The sequence below is a fragment of the Pipistrellus kuhlii genome, unplaced genomic scaffold (genome assembly GCF_014108245.1).
Source record: "Pipistrellus kuhlii isolate mPipKuh1 unplaced genomic scaffold, mPipKuh1.p scaffold_m20_p_6, whole genome shotgun sequence".
Classification (NCBI taxonomy): domain Eukaryota; kingdom Metazoa; phylum Chordata; class Mammalia; order Chiroptera; family Vespertilionidae; genus Pipistrellus; species Pipistrellus kuhlii.
This window is the reverse complement of record NW_023425562.1, coordinates 20397607-20419377: the sequence shown is the minus strand read 5'-3', so window position 1 is coordinate 20419377 and position 21771 is coordinate 20397607. Positions and strand designations below refer to the sequence as shown.

Below are 21771 nucleotides of genomic sequence, written 5' to 3'. Positions count from 1 at the left end.
CATGTCAGAAATAGGCACCTCACCCTGGCCTGTGTGGCTTGGTTGGAGTGCCATCCAGTACATCAGTAGGTCAATGGTTTGATTCTCAGGTAGGGCATATACACCTAGGTTTGGGGTTCAATCCCTAGCTTGGGAGCATAAGGGAGGCAATGGATCCATCATGTCTGTGTCTCTCTCTCTCTCTCTCTCTCTCTCTCTCTCTCTCTCTCTCTCTCTCTCCATACCCCCACCTCCCTTCCTCCTTGCCTCCTTGCCTTCCTCCTTCCCTCCTTCCCTCCTTCCCTCCTTCCCTCCATCCCTTCCTTTCTCTCTCTCTCAAAAAAAAATTTAAAAAAATCAATAAACATATCCTCAGGTGAGGATTAAAAAAATAAAAAAATAAAAAAAGGAAACTTGCAATGGAGGAGAAGAGATAGTGTCACTAAGTGATAAAAACATATAGATTTTGGAGTCATTCATACTGAAATCCCAATTGCTCCTTGTGGAACTGGGAGGTTGGTTTCATGTTCAATTTCCTTATCTATAAAATTTGCTTAGTAACAGCTACCATTTAGGTTGTTATAAAGATTAAATATGAAGCCCTGGCTGGTTTGATTCAGTGGCTAGAGCGTCCGTTTGCGGACTGAAGAGTTCCATTCCAGTCAAGGGCCTATCCCTGGGTTGTGGGCTCAGTCCCCAGCAGGGGGAGTGTAGGAGGTAGCTGAACAGTGATTCTCTGTCTTTGGTGATGTTTCTCTCTCCCTTCCTCTCTGAAATCAATAAAAAATATATTTTAAAGATTATATAATAGTAATACAGCAGGTCCTCTAATTACATCAATTTGTTCAACATCGTTTCATTTTAATGTTGGTGAGATACAACAGAGACTAACTCTGTTTTTATCAATTAGCCAATGGCAAAACTGGCTGCCTTCTCTGTCAATCCGCTGCAGTTCCAAGTATCTATCAATAGCAGCAACATTAAGTGAGGACTAAGAATGTTAAGTGAGGACTAAGAATTCCATCGTGCTTACACACATAGAATTACTCATACAAATGATTTAAGAAAGTTTTGTTAAATAAAAGGTTTATACCAGCATGGATCTTTGTTGCAGTGTTGTCTTGTTTAATGAGATGGAAGACAATGAGAGAGAAAAGACAAATATAACAAATTCCTATTACCTTGAAGCAGAAAGATATCAGAGGGAGGTGTGACATCAGGACATATAGCAGAGAGGACAGGAGCTTAGAGATTCTAAAGCAGAGAAAGAAATGAGGATAACACACATCTATTTCCATCTCTTGTGAGTTCATTAGGTCATTATTTAGCACCTACTGAGTAAAACAAACACGCAAGCCTGCAAGCAGGAGCTCAACTGAGAGGAAGGGACGAATGAGCAAACCAGCCCTAGCCAGTTTGGCTCAGTGGACAGAGCATCGGCCCACGGACTGAAGGGTCTTGGGTTTGATTCTTGTCCAGAGCACGTACCTTGGTTGCAGGCTCGATCCCTGGCCCTGGTTGGGGTGTATGCAGAAGCAACCAATCAATGTGTCTCCCTCACTTTGATGTTTCTCTCTCTCTCTCCCCCTCGCTTACTCTATCTCTAGAAATCAATGGGGAAAATATCAAGTGAGGATTAGCAGATAAATAAATAGGCAAACCAATAGTAACTGTGCATGCGATAAGTGCTAGAAGAGAAGTTTATGGAACCAGAGGGCGTTAGTTAAACAGATCCTTGTTGAGCATTGATTACATGTAAGTGCTATGCTAGGTGGTTGGGATACAAAGATGAATTAAAACAAAGGTTCTCGGTTTATATTCTCATGAAGGAAAAGAAATGGATTAGCAGAAGCAGTACTTAATGCCACAACGGCTTATCAATCAGGGCAAGTAAGTTACCAATAGGGGCAGCATCTGGGAAGAGTCTGTGTCTGAATTACTGTATGAGTAATCAGTGAATCATATTTAAAAAACACAAGCCTGAAGAAGAGGAGGAGGGAGCATAAGGAGGGCCCTGTCAGCCAGAGGAATACCAGAGACACAGACGGAGCTGAAAACAATGCGCTTGGCCATGTAAGCATTTTAGCAGGATGGAAGGGAAAAGTGGTGGGCGGGAGCAGAACGAGATGAGTCTGCCCTTGTACAGCTGACAGATTCAGGGTCTCCTCTATTAGCCTAGAAGCCTGGGCTTGCTCTAACTGCTGAGGGGAGCCTCCGGAACGTTTGTAAGCTGCTGAAGAAGGTAAATAACATTTCACCGTTTGTAGATCACCTGCATCTCTGCTGCTGTTTGTGCTGGATCTGAGGGCTTCCCCCCGGAGGGAGGCAGACCAGTTGGAAGCTAACTTTAACATTTCAATTAAGAGTTCCTTAGGGCCTGGTTCATTTCAGTGGTTACTGAGACAGACAGGAAGGAAAGCACCTTTTAAACAGATAGACTTCATAGGAGTTAAGAGACTGGCTGGCATTGGTAGAGGGAAATAAGATGATGCCTGAAACCAATGCCTGGGTAGGGGATAGTGTTAAGCTGTGGTGTTGGAGGAGAGAGGAGGCATTCCAAATGATGCTCTCAGGAGTAAGAAAAGATATGAATTAAGATTTAAAAAGGAAAGATATGATCCATATTAACATAATGAGAGTAAAACTCCTGGGAGAGGCAGTGGATGAGGAATGAAACGTGGGCTGCGGTCAGAATGCTGAGCTAATCTACCAGGCGGAGACTGAATGAGCTGCTCTAGGCTTCCGGGAGAGAACTGCTTCAGAGTTCAAGGGAGAAGCAAGAGAAGGGTGCCTGGCTCTCCTGAAGGCACAGCACAGTGAGGCCGCAGCACAAACGCCTGGCTATGTGGGGAAGGCGTGCAACATCAGTAATCATCAGCCAGTGCCGTGGTTGGCAAACTGCTGCTCGTGAGCCACTGGTGGCTCTTTGGCCCCTTTAGTGTGGCTCTTCCACAAAATACCACAGCCTGGGAGAATCTATTTTGAAGAATTGGCGTTAGAAGAAGTTTAAAAATGTTGGCTCTCAAAGGAAATTTCAATCGTTTACTGTTGGTGTTTGGATCTGTTGACTAATGAGTTTGCTGACCACTGATCCAGTGGATGCAGGAAAGGAGGTGGCTTGCCTTGTTGTTAACACACTGTGGACAAATCAGGAGAATTCTCATGTTTTCATATGACACACTGCTTTCCAAAGTATCATACTTTAAAAAGATACTAGCTTGTAAGAACATGTAATAAATAACTTCAAAATGCAGTGTGTATTTCATTTTAAGATGTGTCTTTAACATTTATGTCAAGTATTTTTTGTACTCGTTCAATAGAAACTTATCTGGCCACCAGGTAAAGCGAGCAATGAAACAGCTGGTCGTAATGTGCTAAGTAAGATACATGGGGCAGCAAGGGATCTCAGAAGCCAGACCGGGGTGTATCCAAGAGCGATGAACAGACAAGCAAGAACTGCTAATAATCTAGCAAATGGTGCTAATTGGGTAGAAAATTTAATGAGAATGGAAGACAAATATTGTGTGATTGTCAAAGATATAAACAAGATGTAGGCAAGGTTTCGATTTTCAAGAGGGTTAATGACAAACATAGGCTGGAGGAAAGAGTAAGGAATGAAGATGCCAAAAATAGAAATAAAAAAATATAAAGCTATGGCCACTACAGAGCAAAGGGGATAAGACCAAGAGCACAGAGAGAGGTTTTGGCCTTGAACAGGGAATACCATGTATCCTTGAATTTAGAGTCAGGAAAGCCATTCACTGATATGGTCGCTATGGAATAGATGCGGTTGACAAAAACACACCAGGTCTTCAATGTCCCCTTCCTATGTGAGTAAGCCGATATCGAACCTGGGACCCTTCAGTCCACAGGTTGACGCTCTATCCACTGAGCCAAGCCAGCTAGGGCTCTCTTTGTGTCTTTAATTGGTTCTTTCTTCCTCAGCTGAATTTTCTATTTAATTAATAAATCTTAATAAAACTGAATCCAGGTCTAACTTTTACAAGGTTTGGTGAATTATTTTTCAAATCTGCCTAAACTGTTTTTGATAGTGTTCTATTAGTTTATTTTGTTCCCTTCAATAGTTTTAAAACTTACTTAGGTAAATTTAATTTAATAATCCTATTATTGAATATTATTGGAGGGGTTAAATATGCTGATGGTTATTTCTGATAACTCATTCACTTTTTCTTATCATCTTATAATTTTGTGAGCTCATCTTTAAGATCTTTACTTAAGAATCTTATGTGGCCTGAGTCAATTTATTCCTCTAAAGAACATTAATCAAAACAGCATCACTTTATGAATTTAGTCATAAACATGAAGTTACAGTATTAGTCTATTCCGTGTAACTACAAAATTATAAAATCACTCTTTGTGTAAAGTTAACATAAAGATATATGACACTAATTCCAACATTCACCACTAAATGATAAAAACCATTGATCTTTCTATAGTTTTCTGCATCTCATGTGACCTTGTATAGTGTTCTACAAATGAATATTTTCTACCAAAAGTATTATTCAACAAACATTTAATGCACATCAACAATCGGGCAGGCCTGAGGCGAGTCCTCGTGGATCCGGAAAGCGGGGAGATACAACAGGTCTCACGCCTGCAAACGGGGGTAGGGCAGCAGGCACACAGCCGTGCAGAGGGATGCATTTTAGTTTTATTTTATGTGTAAAACATCCCTACTGCTCTACTATGTTCAAGAGAAAGAACAATAAAATAAATTGGAGAACCTCACAGAAGGCAGAGTGCTTGCAGCAAACCCCAGAAAAGAATGGAGGAAAAACCCACAGGCAATCATATCATTAGTGGCTAAAATCAGTTGCAGCTCCAGAATCTCCTGCTAACTTAAGTCTTCTCTGCCTTTCTTATTACACTTATTAGGCTGCTAATCAAGTATAGCTTCTATAATAATCCTTGTATCCTTGTAGACTCGCTGAAGGCAGAGACTTTCATACACACACACACACACACACATATCTCAACTTTAAATGATTAAATTAGTGGATGCACTGTTTGTTGGGCTAAATTAACAATTTATGTAAACTTACTGTCTTTTTTTAAATGTAACATAAATGTAAATCGTTACACAGAAGAGCATGCCAATCAAAGTTCTTAAATCTTCACTGTGGACGTGCAGGTCACAGCCTCCATCTGATGTAAAGCAAGCGAAGCTGCCAGCAGGAGCTGCTCTCCTGTGCTCTCAGGCACGGCCGCCCCAGGAGCTGCCGCCCTGAGTCCTGGCAGGACCGTGGAGCCTTGCTTACTTTATTTACTTTATTTATGTTTTTAAAATGTATCGTCATTGTTGAAAGTGGTACAGATATCCCCTTTGTTGTTTTTGGTTTTTCCCCACTGACCCTCTCCTCTCCACCGCCCGCCTCTCTTCTGCTTTATTTTAACCAGGATCCTATAGTCTCTGTGTGTCTTCTTTTGCTCAATGTTAGGATTATGAGGTTTATACAAGCTGTTCTACGGAGCTGAAATCTGTCCACTCTGTATGAGTATGTTACAATTTCCTCATGCATTCTTTTTTTTTTTTTTAATATATTTTATTGATTTTGTACAGAGAGGAAGGGAGAGAGATAGAGAGTTAGAAACATCGATGAGAGAGAGTCATCGATCAGCTGCCTCTTGCACACCCCCTACTGGGGATATGCCCGCAACCAAGGTACATGCCCTTGACCGGAATCGAACCCGGGACCTTTCAGTCCGCAGGCCGACGCTCTATCCATTGAGCCAAACCGGTTTCGGCAATTTCCTCATGCATTCTATTCGTCAGGTTCACTGAAGCATTTCCCAGCTTGTGGCTATTAAACTAATGCTTTGAACATCTTAGAAGTGGTTCTGGTGAGCATGTGCATGGCTGACTGCTGTGCACACACCTGGGAGTGGAATGCAGTTAGTTCAGCAGTAAACAGTGCTGCCATCTTCTCTGCACAACTTCACTCCCACTAGGAGTGTGTATGGAGTTCCAGCTGCTCCACCTTCCTGGCCATTGCCTAAAGCAGGGGTGGGGAATGTCCAGCCCACGGGCCATATAAGGCCAGCAAAATCATTTGGTCAGGCCCTGCCAAGGCATTATGGGTGAGTTAATTATATGTGGGAGGAGGGGGGGAAAGAGAGAGAGAGAGAAGAAAAAACAAAAAACTCATAGATAAGGACAACAGTGAGGCGACTGCCTGGGGAAGGGAGGGGGGAGGGAGAGGAAGAGGAGAGGATATAGGGTAGTGGTTCTCAACCTTTCTAACGCCGAGACCCTTTAATACAGTTCCTCATGTTGTGGTGACTCCAACCATAAAATTATTTTCGTTGCTACTGCATAACTGTAATTTTGCTACTGTTATGAATCATAATGTAAATATCTGTGTTTTCTGATGGTCTTAGGCTCTATATTATAGGGGGCATATATGGTGATAGAGAGACCAGACTTGGGGTGGTAAACACACAATGAATACAGTGCACAGATGATCTGTTGTAGACTGTGCACCTGAAGCCTGTATAATTTTGTTAATTAGTGTTACCCCAATAAATTCAATAAAAAGGAAAGAAATATACATAAGAACTATTTGCAACGTATGAACTGTTAATGACATCATCAAACATCAGCTCTGTCCTTTATCTTCTCTTCCTTCGGAACATCACTTAGGTATGTGCTAGACCTGACTCTTACACATGCGTGTCTTAAACTCTCTCTTATCTTACGAAGCCTCTGCGAATTCTCTGTGCATCGCTGTGTAATCTGCTGTTAAAATCATCTGTTTAGTTTTTAAGTTCAAGAGAAATTAAGGAATCGAGTGACATCTTAATGTGCTATCTGGACAAGCCCAGTGCATCCCAGGTAATACTTCCCAGAAGCGGGACTCCCATCCCACTGCGAGCGATGCACTGCATCGGTGTTCCTGGTTATTCACCATCTTCCTTTTTAAGGGGACGAGAGGTCCCACCCTGTAGCCATCCGGTATGGCCACATGACCTGCTCTGTTCAATGAGGTGTGCTTCACAGGGACCTCATGGATGTGCACCCGCTATCTGAGTGAGAGGCCCTGGAGCATCTGACTCTTGAGCCTGGATCTGAGAAGCACAAACACAGCAACGGGGGCTGCGATGCAACGCGAATGAGAAATAAGGGTTTACACTTGTGTATCACTGAGAGGGGGAGTGGTTCGTTACTGTAGGACAATCGAATCAGTGCTCTCAGACAACAGGGTGGTGAAGGCCTGGCAGGGCAGGACTGAGCAGAGAGGGTCAATGGGGAGAAAAAGGAGGAACATCTGTAACACTTCCTCCAGAGGGTCTTATCAGCTTACCCACTCTTCTCCTCCAGTTCCCATTCTTAATAAAATGTAGCAATAATAGCGGCTACTGCTTTGGGTTACTCTTCAAAAAACAACGTTGTGGGTGCTTTGTTTAAAAATGTATGTTTAACCTAACAGATGCATTTTACAAATGGCTTCATTCTATCATTTCCAAAGATAACATAACCACCAAGATATGTTAACATCCTTCCTACACAATCATCAGGTAGCATTATCACTTCTCTCTTCTCCCATCCTTTGCTCCTTTCAGGAATTAACCGTAGAGAGCACAGTGTGTGTCAGGCACTGTGTTTGATGAGGAGGAATCAATGGTGAAGAGAATGTAGTCATGACGTTTGTCTGCCCTCATGGATCTTCTGCTTTGTTATTATTGTTGTTTGAGGGCAACATACATCAGTCAAATATTAACACACAGAAAATTGCACATGTAACAAGGGATATAAAGAAGAAAGGTGTGTGTACTATAGCTCTATATATAAAAGCTGAAGCGACCTGCTGACCAGCCGACTGACTGGTAGCTATGATGCACAATGACCACCAGGGGGTAGATGCTAAACACACAGGCATGGAAACATGGAACAGATTGATGAATCTCAGAGGGGAGGGGGCCGAGGGGAGGGCGGGAAGAGATTAACCAAAGATCTTACTTTGCACATTAGGCCCAGTGTGCGCCCCTGGGCCTGGCCTGTGGGGATCAAGCTGAAAGTGGCTCTCCAACATCTCCGAGGAGTCCCAGATTGCAAGAGGTCACAGGCCAGGCGAGAGACCCTCCCAGTGCATGAGTCCATGCACCAGGCCTCTAGTACATACATAACAGAGGAACGGAATTTAACTGGACAGTTGGCGAAAGCTTCCTAGAACTGACTCCTAAGCTGCAATCTTAAGAATATATAGTAATCAAGTAAGTAAAAGAGGAAAAACACTATAGGAAAGAGAAATAACATAAAAATGCCCTATGGGCTGGAAAGAAAATGAGGCAAGTAGGAGAAATTCAAGTAAAGTAAAGTAGATGAATCAGGTAAACAAAGGGCCAGGTGTGGTGTGAGGCTACAGAGCAGATGAGATATCTGAGGGGAGTGTCCCTTTCCCTCAGCTAAAATCAATGCAGATATGGAGGGGAGCTCATCATACTTATAACCAAACATAAAAAGAGAACATCCCTTCCACAGTGGAGATCATAGATTATAAAGGGCGCAGAGAGACTGTATGTGCACTAGGTTTGAAAGACCCTGCAAATTCATGTCAGACATGTTGACAGCTTGTGGTGGAGCAGTGGAAAGCAAACAGACCTAAAAAAAGAATATTTAGTGTGGGGAACATTTCTTATTAACATGTTAAATATGAATGTTGAAATACAACAAGGATTAAAAAAAACTTGTCAGGTTTTTGAACTAAGAAAAGTAATTTAGTTACAGGGAATAATTGAGGGTTGAGTGAAGGAGATCATAAACTTCATTAGACATATTTTAACTTTAAGGTATCTTTGAGTATAAGAGGATACATCAAAAGGAGGTGATATGACTAAGAGTGAAACACTTTATAAGGTAATTTTTTTTCACTATTTTGATTTTTCTAAAGGGATTCTGAGTGATTAAAGAGCAATGTTTGAAACAGAACAAACAAAATTTAAATTTAAGATAAACAACTACTATATAACCCAAGAACACAAAATGAAGAGATTTATTACATTTAACACTAGAAGCTGGGCTGATCGGAGCCAGCCGGGCACAGGAAGTTGGCTGTGGGAATGCACTGACCACTAGGGGGCAGCTCCTGCGTTGAGTGTCTGCCTCCTGGTGGTCAGTGCAAGTCATAGCGACTGGTGGTTCTGCCACTTGGTCGATTTGCATATTCACTTTTTATTATATAGGATTAGGTATGTTACCTACAAATAAAAATTATGTTTTCAGAATTACCTTTTATGGATTTCATCTTCTGTAGTATCAAGATCTATCTCAAGTTTTTTATTTTCTTCAAAGAATTTATTATATGTTGTTGCAAGATCTGTATAATCTTTTATGACATCAGAAAGCTCAATCTCCCATGCTTTTTTCTTTAAGAAAATAATAAAAGAATCATTTGTACATGTTTATGTATCTCAAAAATAAATAATATACAAAATAATAAAATTACTTTAGTTGCATATGTTAATGTTTGGAAATAGAGAATGAAAATCTAGAGGGAAGCAGACAAGGTCAACTTACTGCAGAATTAAAACTATCAAGCATTTCCTCATATTCATTTTCATAATTTTTTTTCCTCCAGACTAGTTGTTCATAAATTCTTTTCAAATCTTCTAGCTAAGAAAAAATGTACACAAAAATAAATGTGGAGCATTACATTATATTGTAAAATAAGAAACAGATTATATTTCAGTTTATGCAGTTATCATAAGTTAATAAATATTGATTAAAATAGTATAAAATAATACCATAGGCTGTTTTTAAATATTACATATTCAGAATAAAATATAGAAAACCAAGTCTAACAGTACCCAAATTAATAATTCATCATGATAAAATAAAATGCATTTGGTTATGTTGTAAGAATAGATAAAAATTTCATTTAAGTCATATTTCATCACATCAACAAATTAAAGAAGAAAATAACATGAATAGAGCCAACACTTCACCAAATAGCCATTTTACACTTTCAGTTATCCAGTTTCCAGAATTTTAAAACTTGAACAAGAAATGACTACCCAAATATAAAGAATCAACAGCAAACATCAAGATAAATCATAAAATGCTAAGTACATGCCTTCTGAACTAACAAATGAGAATGGCTTATCTTCTCTCAACACTATTAATCATTTTTTGTGAAAGTTTAAATGCAATTGGATAATGGAACCAAATGTTACTATTATAATATTGAATGTGAATAGGTAACATGTATACAAATTTAGATTATCTGATTTAATATCTAGGAAAACAGAGATTCTAACCAAAACTATAGCAAATGACTTTGGTAAAATGCCCTTGTATAAATATAAGACAATAGCTCTTCTCTATAAGAGAAATAACCTACTAGTGATACCCAGATGATATAGCTCAATAGATTGAGTGTCATTATGGACCAAGGGGTCCGGGGTTCGATTCTCAGTCAGGGAACATGCCTGGGTTGTGGCTGGATCCCCAGTCGGGGGCTTGCAGAAGGCAGCTGAACAATGATTCTCTCTCATCATTGATGTTTGTTTTTCTCTCTCCCTCTCCCTTCCTCTCTTATCTAAAAATCAATAAAAACATACATTTTAAAAATAGTGGCAATACTTACAAAATTTGGTAAAAACATATAAGATATTTTATAATAAATCCAATATAAAAGAGAAGACTTATGTAAAGCAAACACAAATTTTTATTTAAAAGTTTAAATCAAGACCCACTTTTTAAAAAATGGCATGTCATACAAAGATCTAATAAAATACAATGTCAGTTAACCCAAAATTAATGTAAAGCATACTAGAAATATTATTTTTCAAACTGCATGAAATTAGTATAGATCATATGAAAAATAAAAATTATGTTGGAAATCTGCTACCAGATATTAAAAACATCATACCATCCCAGTAGAATAAAGCACTACTTATTTTTTGGTATTGTAATGAAGATTAGAGGGGAGGAGGAGAAACTAGAGCCCAAAATAGATCTGGGTTAATATTTTAAAGGTGGTATTTGAATTCAATAAGAAATAAACCATTTACTTTAAATAATGAAACTGGAATAATGTATAATATCTATTTTAAAAAAATAAAGTGGTCTTTTTAGTGCACATCAAACTCACATTATTACAAACTAAATTTCAGATAAAGTTTAAATGCAAAACAATGAAAATTATTAAAATAATCAATATGAGTTTGTCTGTATAATCCTAAGCTAAAAGAGATTGTTACCTTGCCTCATAAATAAAAAAGACTGTTGACATGTTTGACAGCGTCAGCAAGACTAAAGGAAAAGTAAGACTGTTGAAAAATGTGAACTAAAAGCCAACATTTCAAGACATAAGTCTAGTGACGGGCATCAATGAAAGTGGCAGAGTAAGAACATCTAAAAATTCTCCTCCATAGGGTAATGAGAAAACTGGCAAAAAAAAAAAAAAAAAAAAAAAAAAAAGTCAAAATTAACTTGCTCAGAAGTTTGGAGATTAACTAAAGGCTTTTAACAATCTGAGGTGCACTTATTCAGCAAAACCAGCCTAACCTTACTAAGAAGTATGAGCTCTGTGTTTTGCTTGTGTTTTGTTTTTGTATAGCAAAGGTGGATATTTATTGAAGAACAAGTACAGACCCCCTTGTGGGGAGGAGGAAAGGTTCCCCCTTTGTGCTATTTTAACTTGTTCCAATCCCTCCTTCCTGTGGTCCTTGGCAGCCTTGAGAAATACCATTCCACATCTGTGGAGAACACCAGCATTCAGGTGACCACCAGGGGCAGGAGAACAAAACTGGGATGCTCTCAAAGCTTCATTCCATGATAATTATCATTATTTGATCTGTCTGGTGGTTTCTTTGAAGATTCTACTTGCAAGGATGTCTGTATCTGACTTATTATGAAGCTCATCCAGTACAAAAAGTCTCTCCAACGCCCTAGCCAGTTTGGTTCGGTGGGTAAAGTGTCAGCCTGCAGACTGAAGGGTTCTAAGTATGATTCTGGTCAAGGACACATTCGATTCTGGTCAATTACCCTTTTATTATGTAGGGTTATTATATAGGACTAGAGGCCTAGAGCAGCGGTCGGCAAACTAATTAGTCAACAGAGCCAAATATCCACAGTACAATTGAAATTTCTTTTGAGAACCAAATTTTTTAAACTTAAACTTATTCTAATGCCACTTCTTCAAAACAGACTCGCCTAGGCCGTGGTATTTTGTGGAAGAGCCACACTCAAGGGGCCAAAGAACCACATGTGGCTCTTGAGCTGCACTTTGCTGGTCACGGGCATAGAGCATGAATTCATACATGGGTGGGATCAGGCCAGCCTGCCCTGATAGGGCCATCTGAGGCTGAGCCAGCAGGGGGGACGAGCTGTGAGTGGTTGGCCAGCCAGTCTCACCCCCTGATCGGGCTGGTTGGCAGGCCACAGTAGGCATCACAGTGACTGGTGATTCCGGTCATTCTGGTTGCTTCCTTTTTACATATATAGACTAAAGGCCTGACGCACAAAGATTTGTGCAAGAATGGGCCTTCTTTCCCCTGGCAGCCGGCACTGCCTTCGCTCCGGTCGGAGCCACCTTTTCACTCTAGCTGGGAGTGTCTGGGGTGAGGCGGGATGCTTGCCCCCAGCCCCTTGGCACCTGTTTTAAGCATCTATGTTGGGTTAATTTGCATCCTCACTCCTGACTGGCTGGTGGGTGTTGTGAAGGTACAGTCGATTTACATCTTATGCCTTTATTTATATATGTAGATGTCATATATAAATAAATTCAATAAATTCAATAAAAAAGGAAAAAAGATTAGAGCCTCTCTTCACACCCTACCCATAAGTGAATTTCATACTGACTATGATTCATGCCTGGCAAACGGAATATGCATTCCTAAAATTCCAGAGATAGCTTATTATTTACAAACTTGTACAGAAAAGATAGAATGACAAAAAAAAAAAACCTCAATTTTTACTATTTTGAACATAGCTTCATCTAAGAGCACTCTGTAAATATGAAAAGCAAAATTTCAAGACATTTGCAAAATTATACCACAAGTTATTTTTTTTATTTTGAGGTAGAAAAAAGTTTCTTAAGCAAGCTCAGAAAATCACAATGTTCAAAGAAAATAATTTGTAACTTTTACTAAATTAACATTGAAATTTCATTTACCAGAAGTTATAAAGAAATGAAAAAAATCTAGATGAAAATATTTTTAAATATGGCACTTAAAACTATTTAGTATCCATAATAAACAACAAAGTCTTACAAATAAAAAAATAAGCAATCACTCAACATATTAGGAATAAAAGCCATGAGCAAGTTTTACACAGAAAAGACAGTACAAATGACCCCCCAAAAGCCATTAAAATATGCTCAGTTCACTAATAACTATGGATTTTTAAAAATCAGATACAATTAAAGAGAGGTAATAGAAAGTGGCAAAAAAGACATGCAGTTTTGACTTTAGGTAGGAATGCAAGTTGGTACCAGAATGTGTATATTATTGCCTGTTAAAAGATACTGTTATTTATTTTTACCATTTTATAACTTCCTTTTACAATTATTTCCTTTCACTCTAGTAAATGAGATATGGCAGAAGAAAAGACAGAGAAGATGAGTCCCAAGGGAAGGTCAGGGTGATACTAAACCCCTATTCCTGGTTTAAAATTGAAAGAAACTACCAACAGGAGAAAACAAGCACAGAATGGGCCACATGGCTCAGGGGTTGAACATCGACCTATGAACCAGGAGGTCATTATTCGAGTCTCCATCTGAGGCATATGCCCAGGTTGTGGCTGGATCCCCAGTAGGTGGTGTGCAGGAGGTAGCCAATCCATGCTTCTCTCTATTCATTGATGTTCCTCTCCCTCTCTCTCTCTCTCTCTCTCTCTCTCTCTCTCTCTCTCTCTCTCTCTCTCTCTCTCTCTCTCTCTCTTCCTTTCCAGCCCTCTCTGAAATCAGTGAAAATATATTTAGAAAAACAACGAACTTAGAGATTGATCCTAGGCTGACCGGCACTAAGGAAGCCACAGCACCTGCATCCTATCAAAACCCAGTAGGCCTGGATGCAGGCTCATCCTGGAGCCTCCAGGAAGAAACGCAGGGCTGGGACACCTTGGTTCCAGGCTTGGAAGCCCTGCAGGAGAGCAACCAGCTGAGCCGTGGCCCGAGAAACTTGGAGGTAATGAAGAGGTGCTGTTTTAAGCAGCTAAAATTCTGATAATCCATTATGTGGCCATAGGAAACCAAAATTGAGATCAGGACATTTTATTGTTTAGAACACGAAGACTCACCACTTTTATTAGATTAGATAATTCATCTGTGGATGTCTGTGTTTCCTGCAGAGTGACCATCACGTTCTCCTCATCTTTCTCAATGATTTCGCTCACGTTTTCAATCAAGTTGGTATAGTGTTCAAACAGGACTTGAAGCTTTTCCATCTGTTTCCTAAGGGAAAAACACACCGGTGATTTTATCTACATTGAAAGGAAAATTATATTAAAATTAGGGATATTTAAATTAGCTTCTGACTTAATATAAATCAATGAAATTCATGTATTCTTGAAAGTTCTCCCATCCACAAGCAACTCCTTAAAAGCATCACCTATATATCAAAAGTAAACCGCGAGAAATATTTGCCAATAGTATTTATGTTTCCAATGTAAATGAATTGAGACAAATAAATGATGGATTATAGAATGTATACCTGAAACCTATGTAACTTTATTAACCAATGTCACCCCAATAAATTTAATAAAAATAAAACATTTGTAAATTATAAAATACATTACTTGTTTAAGTTGATTTCAGGTGAGAGACCTTTAACTCATATGTAGGATAGCACAGAGATCGAAAAACAAGAAAAAAAAAAAAAGAAGAGAAAGAGATAATTGCAAGTGAGGGGGTGGAGGTGGAAGAAGGTACAGGGGGATAAATTGTGATGGCAAAAAATAAAATAAAGAAAAAAATTTTAAAGAAACAAATAGAGAAGATGTAAACGTGAAAGGGCAACGCAGTTCTTGAGGTGAAACAGGAGCAACTGTCCTTGGTAACAAGAGGCTCATTTGAAAGAGGTCATTGCCAAGGGGTTCTCTGCTTCTCTGTGACTTCCCACCGCTCTGTGAACCATGTAATGCTTTCTCTCCTCTGGTCGGTGGAAATATAAATATGTTTATATTTTTTATATTTAAATGCCAAATATAAAAGTCTCCTTAGGCAATGTTATTCTAATTTAATATGCATAAAAAGTACAGTGACAAAGTGACAAAGTTATCATCTACAGATGGGGTTATTTAGATATTATTATTTTTAGATATCTGTAATAATAAAAGTGTAATATGCAAATCAACTGAATGGCCAAACACAGGAATGACCGTCTGGAAGACCACGCTATGACACCCACTGGCGCAAGGCCAGCCAAGGCAGGTGCGATGTGTTGGTCTGGGGCCCTGCCATCACCCCACGATTGCCCCGAAGAGGGAGGCCCAGACCATCAACTGGCAGGCTGGGACAGATAGGTGAGGACTCACACTGTGGGGGTGATCCATCACGGAGGGAGCCCGGCCAGGTAGCCTGGGCCTCCCTCTTTGGGGCAATCGATTGTGGGGCTTCCAGACTATGAGAGGGCACAGGCCAGGCTGAGGGAACACCCTTCCTCTGAGTTCACACACTTCGTGCATCAGGCCTCTACTTACAAATAAAATAATAGACTGGTAGTTTATTTGAAATTCATAAGTGATAGTGATATGGTTATGTAGGAAATATAAGAAAAAATTTTAATTATCAAAAATTAAAACTGGCTGAAGCTGGTTTGGCTCAGTGGTAGAGCGTCGGTCTGCGAACTGAAAGGTCCCAGGTTCGATTCCCGGCAAGGGCATGTACATTGGTTGCAGGCACATCCCCAGTAGGGGGTGTGCAAGAGGCAGCTGGTCGATGTTTCTCTCTCATCGGCATTTCTAGCTCTCTATCTCTCTCCCTTCCTCTCTGTAAAAAATCAATAAAATATATTTTAAAAAAATTTTAAAACTGGTGGTACATTTACACAATGAAATACTATGCAGCTATAAAGTAGAAGGATCTCTTACCCTTTGAGACAGCCTGGAGGGACCTGAAGAGCATTAAGCTAAGCAAAATAAGCCAGTCAGAGAAATACAAGTATCACATGATGTCACTCATATGTAAAATTTAATAAACAAAATAATCTGATGAACAAAATAGATCCAGAGATATAGAAACATGAGACAGACTCATGAATTTCAGAGAAAGAGGGGGTGTGGGGGGGCAAGAAGAGATTAACCGAAGAATTCATATGCGTATGTGCATGACCCATCAACACAGACTATAGTGAGGTGAAGGCCTGGGGGGATGGAGGCTGGATGGGCTCAATGGAGAGAAAAATGAGAAATCTGTAATTCTTTCAAAATTAAAGATAATTTAAAAAAAACACATAATGTTCCCTGACTGAAGTGTAAATCAGCTGGAAAACAATAACTACAAAATAGAAATTCATCATGGAAAAGTTTTAAATATATTTCTTAAAAACCCATGGGTAAAAGAGGAAATCACAATAAAAATTAGAAAACATATTAGCTAAATGACAATGAAGATATAACAAATCAGATGGATTACTAAAGTAATTTATATATTAAATAATAGGTTATATTTAAACACATGTTAAAATGGACATAGGACTGAGTAAATATAAAGATCTTAATGGATGTTATCTAGATCATAGGTTTATAAATAAATTTTGTTATTCATCTTGCTTATGCTTACTTAATTCTAGCTGTATATAAATAAGATCTTCTCTACAATAGATGTAGAATTGTGCACCTGAAACCTGTATAATTTTGTTAACCAGAATCAACCCAATAAATTCAGTAAAAATAAAATGAGTTTTTCTATACTAAATCATTGATCAATTTTAATAAAGGAAATTTTCTAATACACAGAACCATAAAAACTTAAAGATAACAAGTGGGATTAGATGAAATATTATAAAACATAAATATATCAAAAATAAAATAAAAAACAATTAAATTATATATTTTATTAACTAATGTCACCCCAATAAATATAGTCTACATAATTTTTAAATATTACATTTTATTAGAAATCAAATAAATTGAAATTAAGATAATCAGATGCTATGTTTATAATTATTACAAGGCTATATAATTTGTTTTTAATAATATCCCATGCTGAAAAAAATGTTAGTCACTTTTGCACATAGATAGCAGGGATAGCTACACTGCTATATCATATCCACAATATAGCAAGATGTATAAAGAGCTTTCAAATGTCATAAAAAAACAGTGCTTTATGAACCTGTACACACATAGATTCACACATGTAAAGATACATATTTTAATTTATATAAAGCTTGATAAGATAGAAAGGGTACTTTAGATTCCTTCCTTTATCTTTATATAAATTTTCATACAGGAATATAAATTACCTTTTAATTAATATACTTCTAAATTATATAAGTAGGATTTGTGAAAAATTCTTACTTGAAGGCTTGGATGCTTTTTACATCCTTTTCAATATCTCTTTCCATTTCGTCTCTATTTTGTGAAATTTTCAATTTCATCTTTTCACAGTTTTCTATAGTGGCTTGAAGTTCTCCATGAGTTTGTCTGTATAGTTCCATTGCCTAGAAATAAAAATATATTTTGCTAACATATGCATACAATGGCTAATTAAAAGAATCAGACAAAAGGTCATAAAAAGGACCTTAGATTTCGTTTCTATTTAAATAAAAAGTTCTCATATCGATTTTCTTCCCATATTTAGTCTACTGTCGAGCACAGATTCTGAGAGTCCTCTACCCTAAAGGCATAAATACTGAGGATGTACAAAAACTACTGAAAGGAACAACTTCAGCACTCCAGTAAGCAGGACCGAAGTAAAACCATTACTTTGTCACCCACACAAAATTGCTACCTTTTACTGTTTTTATTGTTTAAGTACTTACTTGTAGAAAAATCAGAAAATACAGATAAAAATAAATTAAATAACCTGTAACCTCATTCAGGAATAACATTATTATTCATATACTAGAGGCCCGGTGCAGGAAATTTATGCATGGGAGGGTGAGGGGTGTGCGTGTCCCTCAGCCTAGCCTGCACCCTCTCCAATCTGGGAAACTTCAAGGGCTATCTGACTGCCCGTTTAGCCCCGATCCTGGTGGGATCAGGCCTAACCTGGCAGTCAGACATCCCTCTCACAATCCAGGACTGCTGCCTCCCAATCGCTCACCTGCCTATCTGCCTGATTGCCCCTAACCACTCCCCTGCCAGTCTGATCGATGCCTAACTTCTCCCCTGCTGGCCTGATTGTGCCTAACTGCCCTCCTTTGCTGGCCTGGTCCCTCCCAACTGCCCTTCCCTGCAGGCCAGGTCACCCTCAACTGTTCTCCCCTGCTGACCTGGTGACTCCCAACTGCCCTTTCCTGCTGACCTGGTTACCCCCAACTGCCCTCCCCTGCAGGCCTGGTCACTCCCAACTGCCCTTCCCTGAAAGTCTGGGTCTCCCCCAAACTGTCCTTCCCTGCAGGCCTGGTCACCCCCAACTGCCCTCCCCTGCAGGCCTGGTCACCCCCAACTACTCTCCCCTGCTAGCCTGGTCACCTAACTGCCCTCCTCTGCTGGCCATCTTGTGATGGCCATCTTGTGTCCACATGGGGCAGCCATCTTGTATGTTAGAGTGATGCTCAATTTGTAAATTACTCTTTTACTAAACGGGACATATAAAAGGCTAATATGCTAAGTGTCCTTCCCACTGTCTGACCAATTGCTATGATGTGCACCATGAACAGATGGTCAATGTAAGAGCTGCTGTGACACACACTTGCCATTTATAGAGAAACGACAGTGTGGACCTGGCCAACAAAGCAACACTCAGCTTCCCCCAAATGGGACGCAGGCCGTGCCATCAACCCAGAGAAACAGCCCACCAAATCGCAACCAAGGCTGCAGAGATCCCATGGCCAACCAGGAAATGGTCAATGTGGGCGCTGGATAATGACATCACGTAGCAACGCCCGGCTTCCTCTCCCTAGCGACTAGCTTCCTTGCAGTTTCCTCAGCCCAGGAGCATGACTTGCTTTATACCCAGGTAGGAACATGTATACTGTAACCAAATGTCTGTGAAGCATTTTCACGTGCCTCATCTCATTTGATCCTCACAGAAGTCCGAGAGTAGGTAGATAGGAGACTCAGTAAAATCCTATTTTCTTTTCATTAGCCAGAAAATGAAGATGTAGAAAGCTTAGAAACTTGACCCCACTGAAAAGAAGAAATGGTGGACCTTGAAAATAACTCGGGTTTTCTCACTGGGTAGAATATAGTCAGACACTGTCGCAGTTAAATATTTTACCCTTTGTTCTCCCTGCATGATCTACAATAATAATTTGCTTTGTGTTGATATTTACTGCTGTGTTTCCGACAAATTACCTGAAAGAGAAGTGGGGTGCTTTGCTGGGCTGGAAAAAAAATTAGCTATGTCAGAAAGCAGGTCTAATTAAGCAAGTTTATCTATATAAATAAAGCTCTCGCTGGCACCAATCGCACACATGGGTTTCCATCTGTCATTATTGATTGTGAATTTGATTGACACTTCTATTATAAGAAAGAGTGAATAGCAATATTAAAATACTTCTTCCAATTAATTTCCTTTCAATGTGCACAAATTTGTGCACCAGGCCATTAGTCTTATAAGTGTCAAAATATTTCATTATTATTGTCTTTCTTAATTAATAACTTAAACATTCTCTCTTCTCTCTCCATCTCTCTTTTCTCTGTCACATTAAGGGGAAGGGGTGGTTGTCGTGGTAAGAATGCAGAACTTAAGGACTGGAGTTCCTGTTAGAAGTGGGAGGAGGGGTAAGGAGCAAGGAGTCCTTTCCCCAAGTGGTAGGTCAATATGAGGCAGTTGCCTCCTGGGAAAGCAATAAATCTCAATATTTTTTAGACTAGCACAGACAACAGTAATTTCTCCAAACTTTTCCTTTAGGCACAGGAGTGTAGGGGTAAATACCTATTTTTTTATTGTTATTATTCTCATCATAAATAAACTTACTTATTTTAACTTTTTCATTTTAACTTTTTTCCATAGGAAATTGCAGATAAATGTACAGGGCAGAGAGCTGGAGGATGGAGGCTCCTCCTGCACCCTTCACTCAACTTTCCCCAATGGTGGGAGTGGCTAATGGGAGTGACAGATGGGAGTGACTAAGCTGGCAGGGGGAGCAGTAAGGGTGACCAGGCCATTTTGGGGGGTGGCAATTAGGAGCAACCAGGCTGGCAGGGAGGCGACAATTGGGGGTGATCTGGCCAACAGGGGGATCAGTTAGGGTTGACCAAGCCAGTGTGTTGGGGAGCAGTTAGGGGTGACCAGGCAGGCAGGCAAGTGAGCAATTAGCCAGCAGTCCAGGATTGAGAGAGGGATGTCCGACTGCCAGTTTAGGCCTGATTCCCAGGATTGGGCCTAAACATGCAGTTGGACATCCCCTGAGGGGTCCTGGATTAGAGAGAGTACAGGCTGGGCTGAAGGTACCCCTCCCCTCCTTTTTGCACAAATTTCATGCACCGGGACTCTAGTTTAGGAATAATATCTGATGTCCTCTATTTTTCATAATATTCTTTAAGGATAATTATTTCTTTTTCAGTTTATAAATGTTTAATATGAATTAAAATCTCAGGCACAAGAGAGAGAAAGCTTTCTGAGTTTGTAATACAGAGGCAAAATAATAAATTATGATTAATTTAAAACTTAGTTTCTCTGAACACATGATGCATGATTTAAAAAAAAAAAAAAAAAGACCAACCATAAATAACACTTTCTTCTCCTTATTCTGCAACACAACTATTTATCAATTATTTAATTATTTACTCATCATTCACAAGCATTTTAGGGCTCTTACTATGTGCCACATAATGTTAGTTGTGTTTGAGACTATTTGGTGTTATTATAGAACTAGAGGCTTGGTACACGAATTCATGCATGGGTGGGGTCTGGCCAACCCACCCCGATCTGGGCAGATTGGGCCAGGATGGCCAGAGGGAGGAGATGTGGGAGGTTGGCTGGCCAGCCCCATCCCCTGATCAAACTGGGGACAATTGTCCCCTGGTCAAGGGGACAATTTGCATATTAGCCTTTTATTATATAGGATACTTATAGATACATACAGGATAGTATATCACATCCAGTGTCACATACACGGAGCGTGGTGGAGCATATGATTTAAAAGATCAGTTTTGTAATTAGAAAACATGAGAGAAATACATGTTTGCATCAATTTTTTTTATTTTTATTTCTAGCAACAGTGACTGCCTCTTGTTAAGTGGATCAAAGGGGCATTTATTATAACAGCATCAGTACCAGGGATTGATTGGGCATTTGAGAAGTGAAGATCTACCCAATACAAGGAAATCTGTAGCTTTTCCTTTTGTTATTTCACATCCAGATTATTTTCCACTTCTAATCAGAACTACTGATAAATGAAAAGCTCTACTCTAGGCATTTCCGTATGTTAATTAATTTCACGTGCACATGGAACTGGTGATGCAGGCACTGTTCGTATCAAGTAGCTTTATACGTGAATTGAGGCCCAGAGGTTAGAGAGAGACCTAAGGTCTAAGTGGTGTAGCTCGGATTCAAACACCTGGACTCGAGCTTTCGAGCCTGTTCCTGAAACACTATTCTATCTCACTTTCCTGCAGTGTCTCTGATACTTCTATTGCTCTCTGAGGAGGCATTTGAGTCTCCCAGTGTTCATATTTCTGCTTTTCATTTTTGAGTTTTGTCAGTTATGCTCACACTA

At 39.5% G+C, this 21771-nt stretch overlaps 1 protein-coding gene across 1 annotated transcript in view; it reads right to left on the bottom strand.

Annotated features, from left to right (window-relative positions):
- Positions 1–21771, bottom strand: part of CCDC178 (coiled-coil domain containing 178) — a 212537-nt gene that overhangs the window by 164933 nt on the left and 25833 nt on the right. The window contains exons 8-11 of the mRNA XM_036418712.2: positions 17459–17601; positions 14240–14393; positions 9515–9610; positions 9227–9363 (exon numbers count right to left, since the gene is read on the bottom strand). Coding sequence (XP_036274605.1) covers positions 9227–9363; positions 9515–9610; positions 14240–14393; positions 17459–17601 — 530 coding nt within the window. The remainder of the gene's footprint in view (positions 1–9226; positions 9364–9514; positions 9611–14239; positions 14394–17458; positions 17602–21771) is intronic.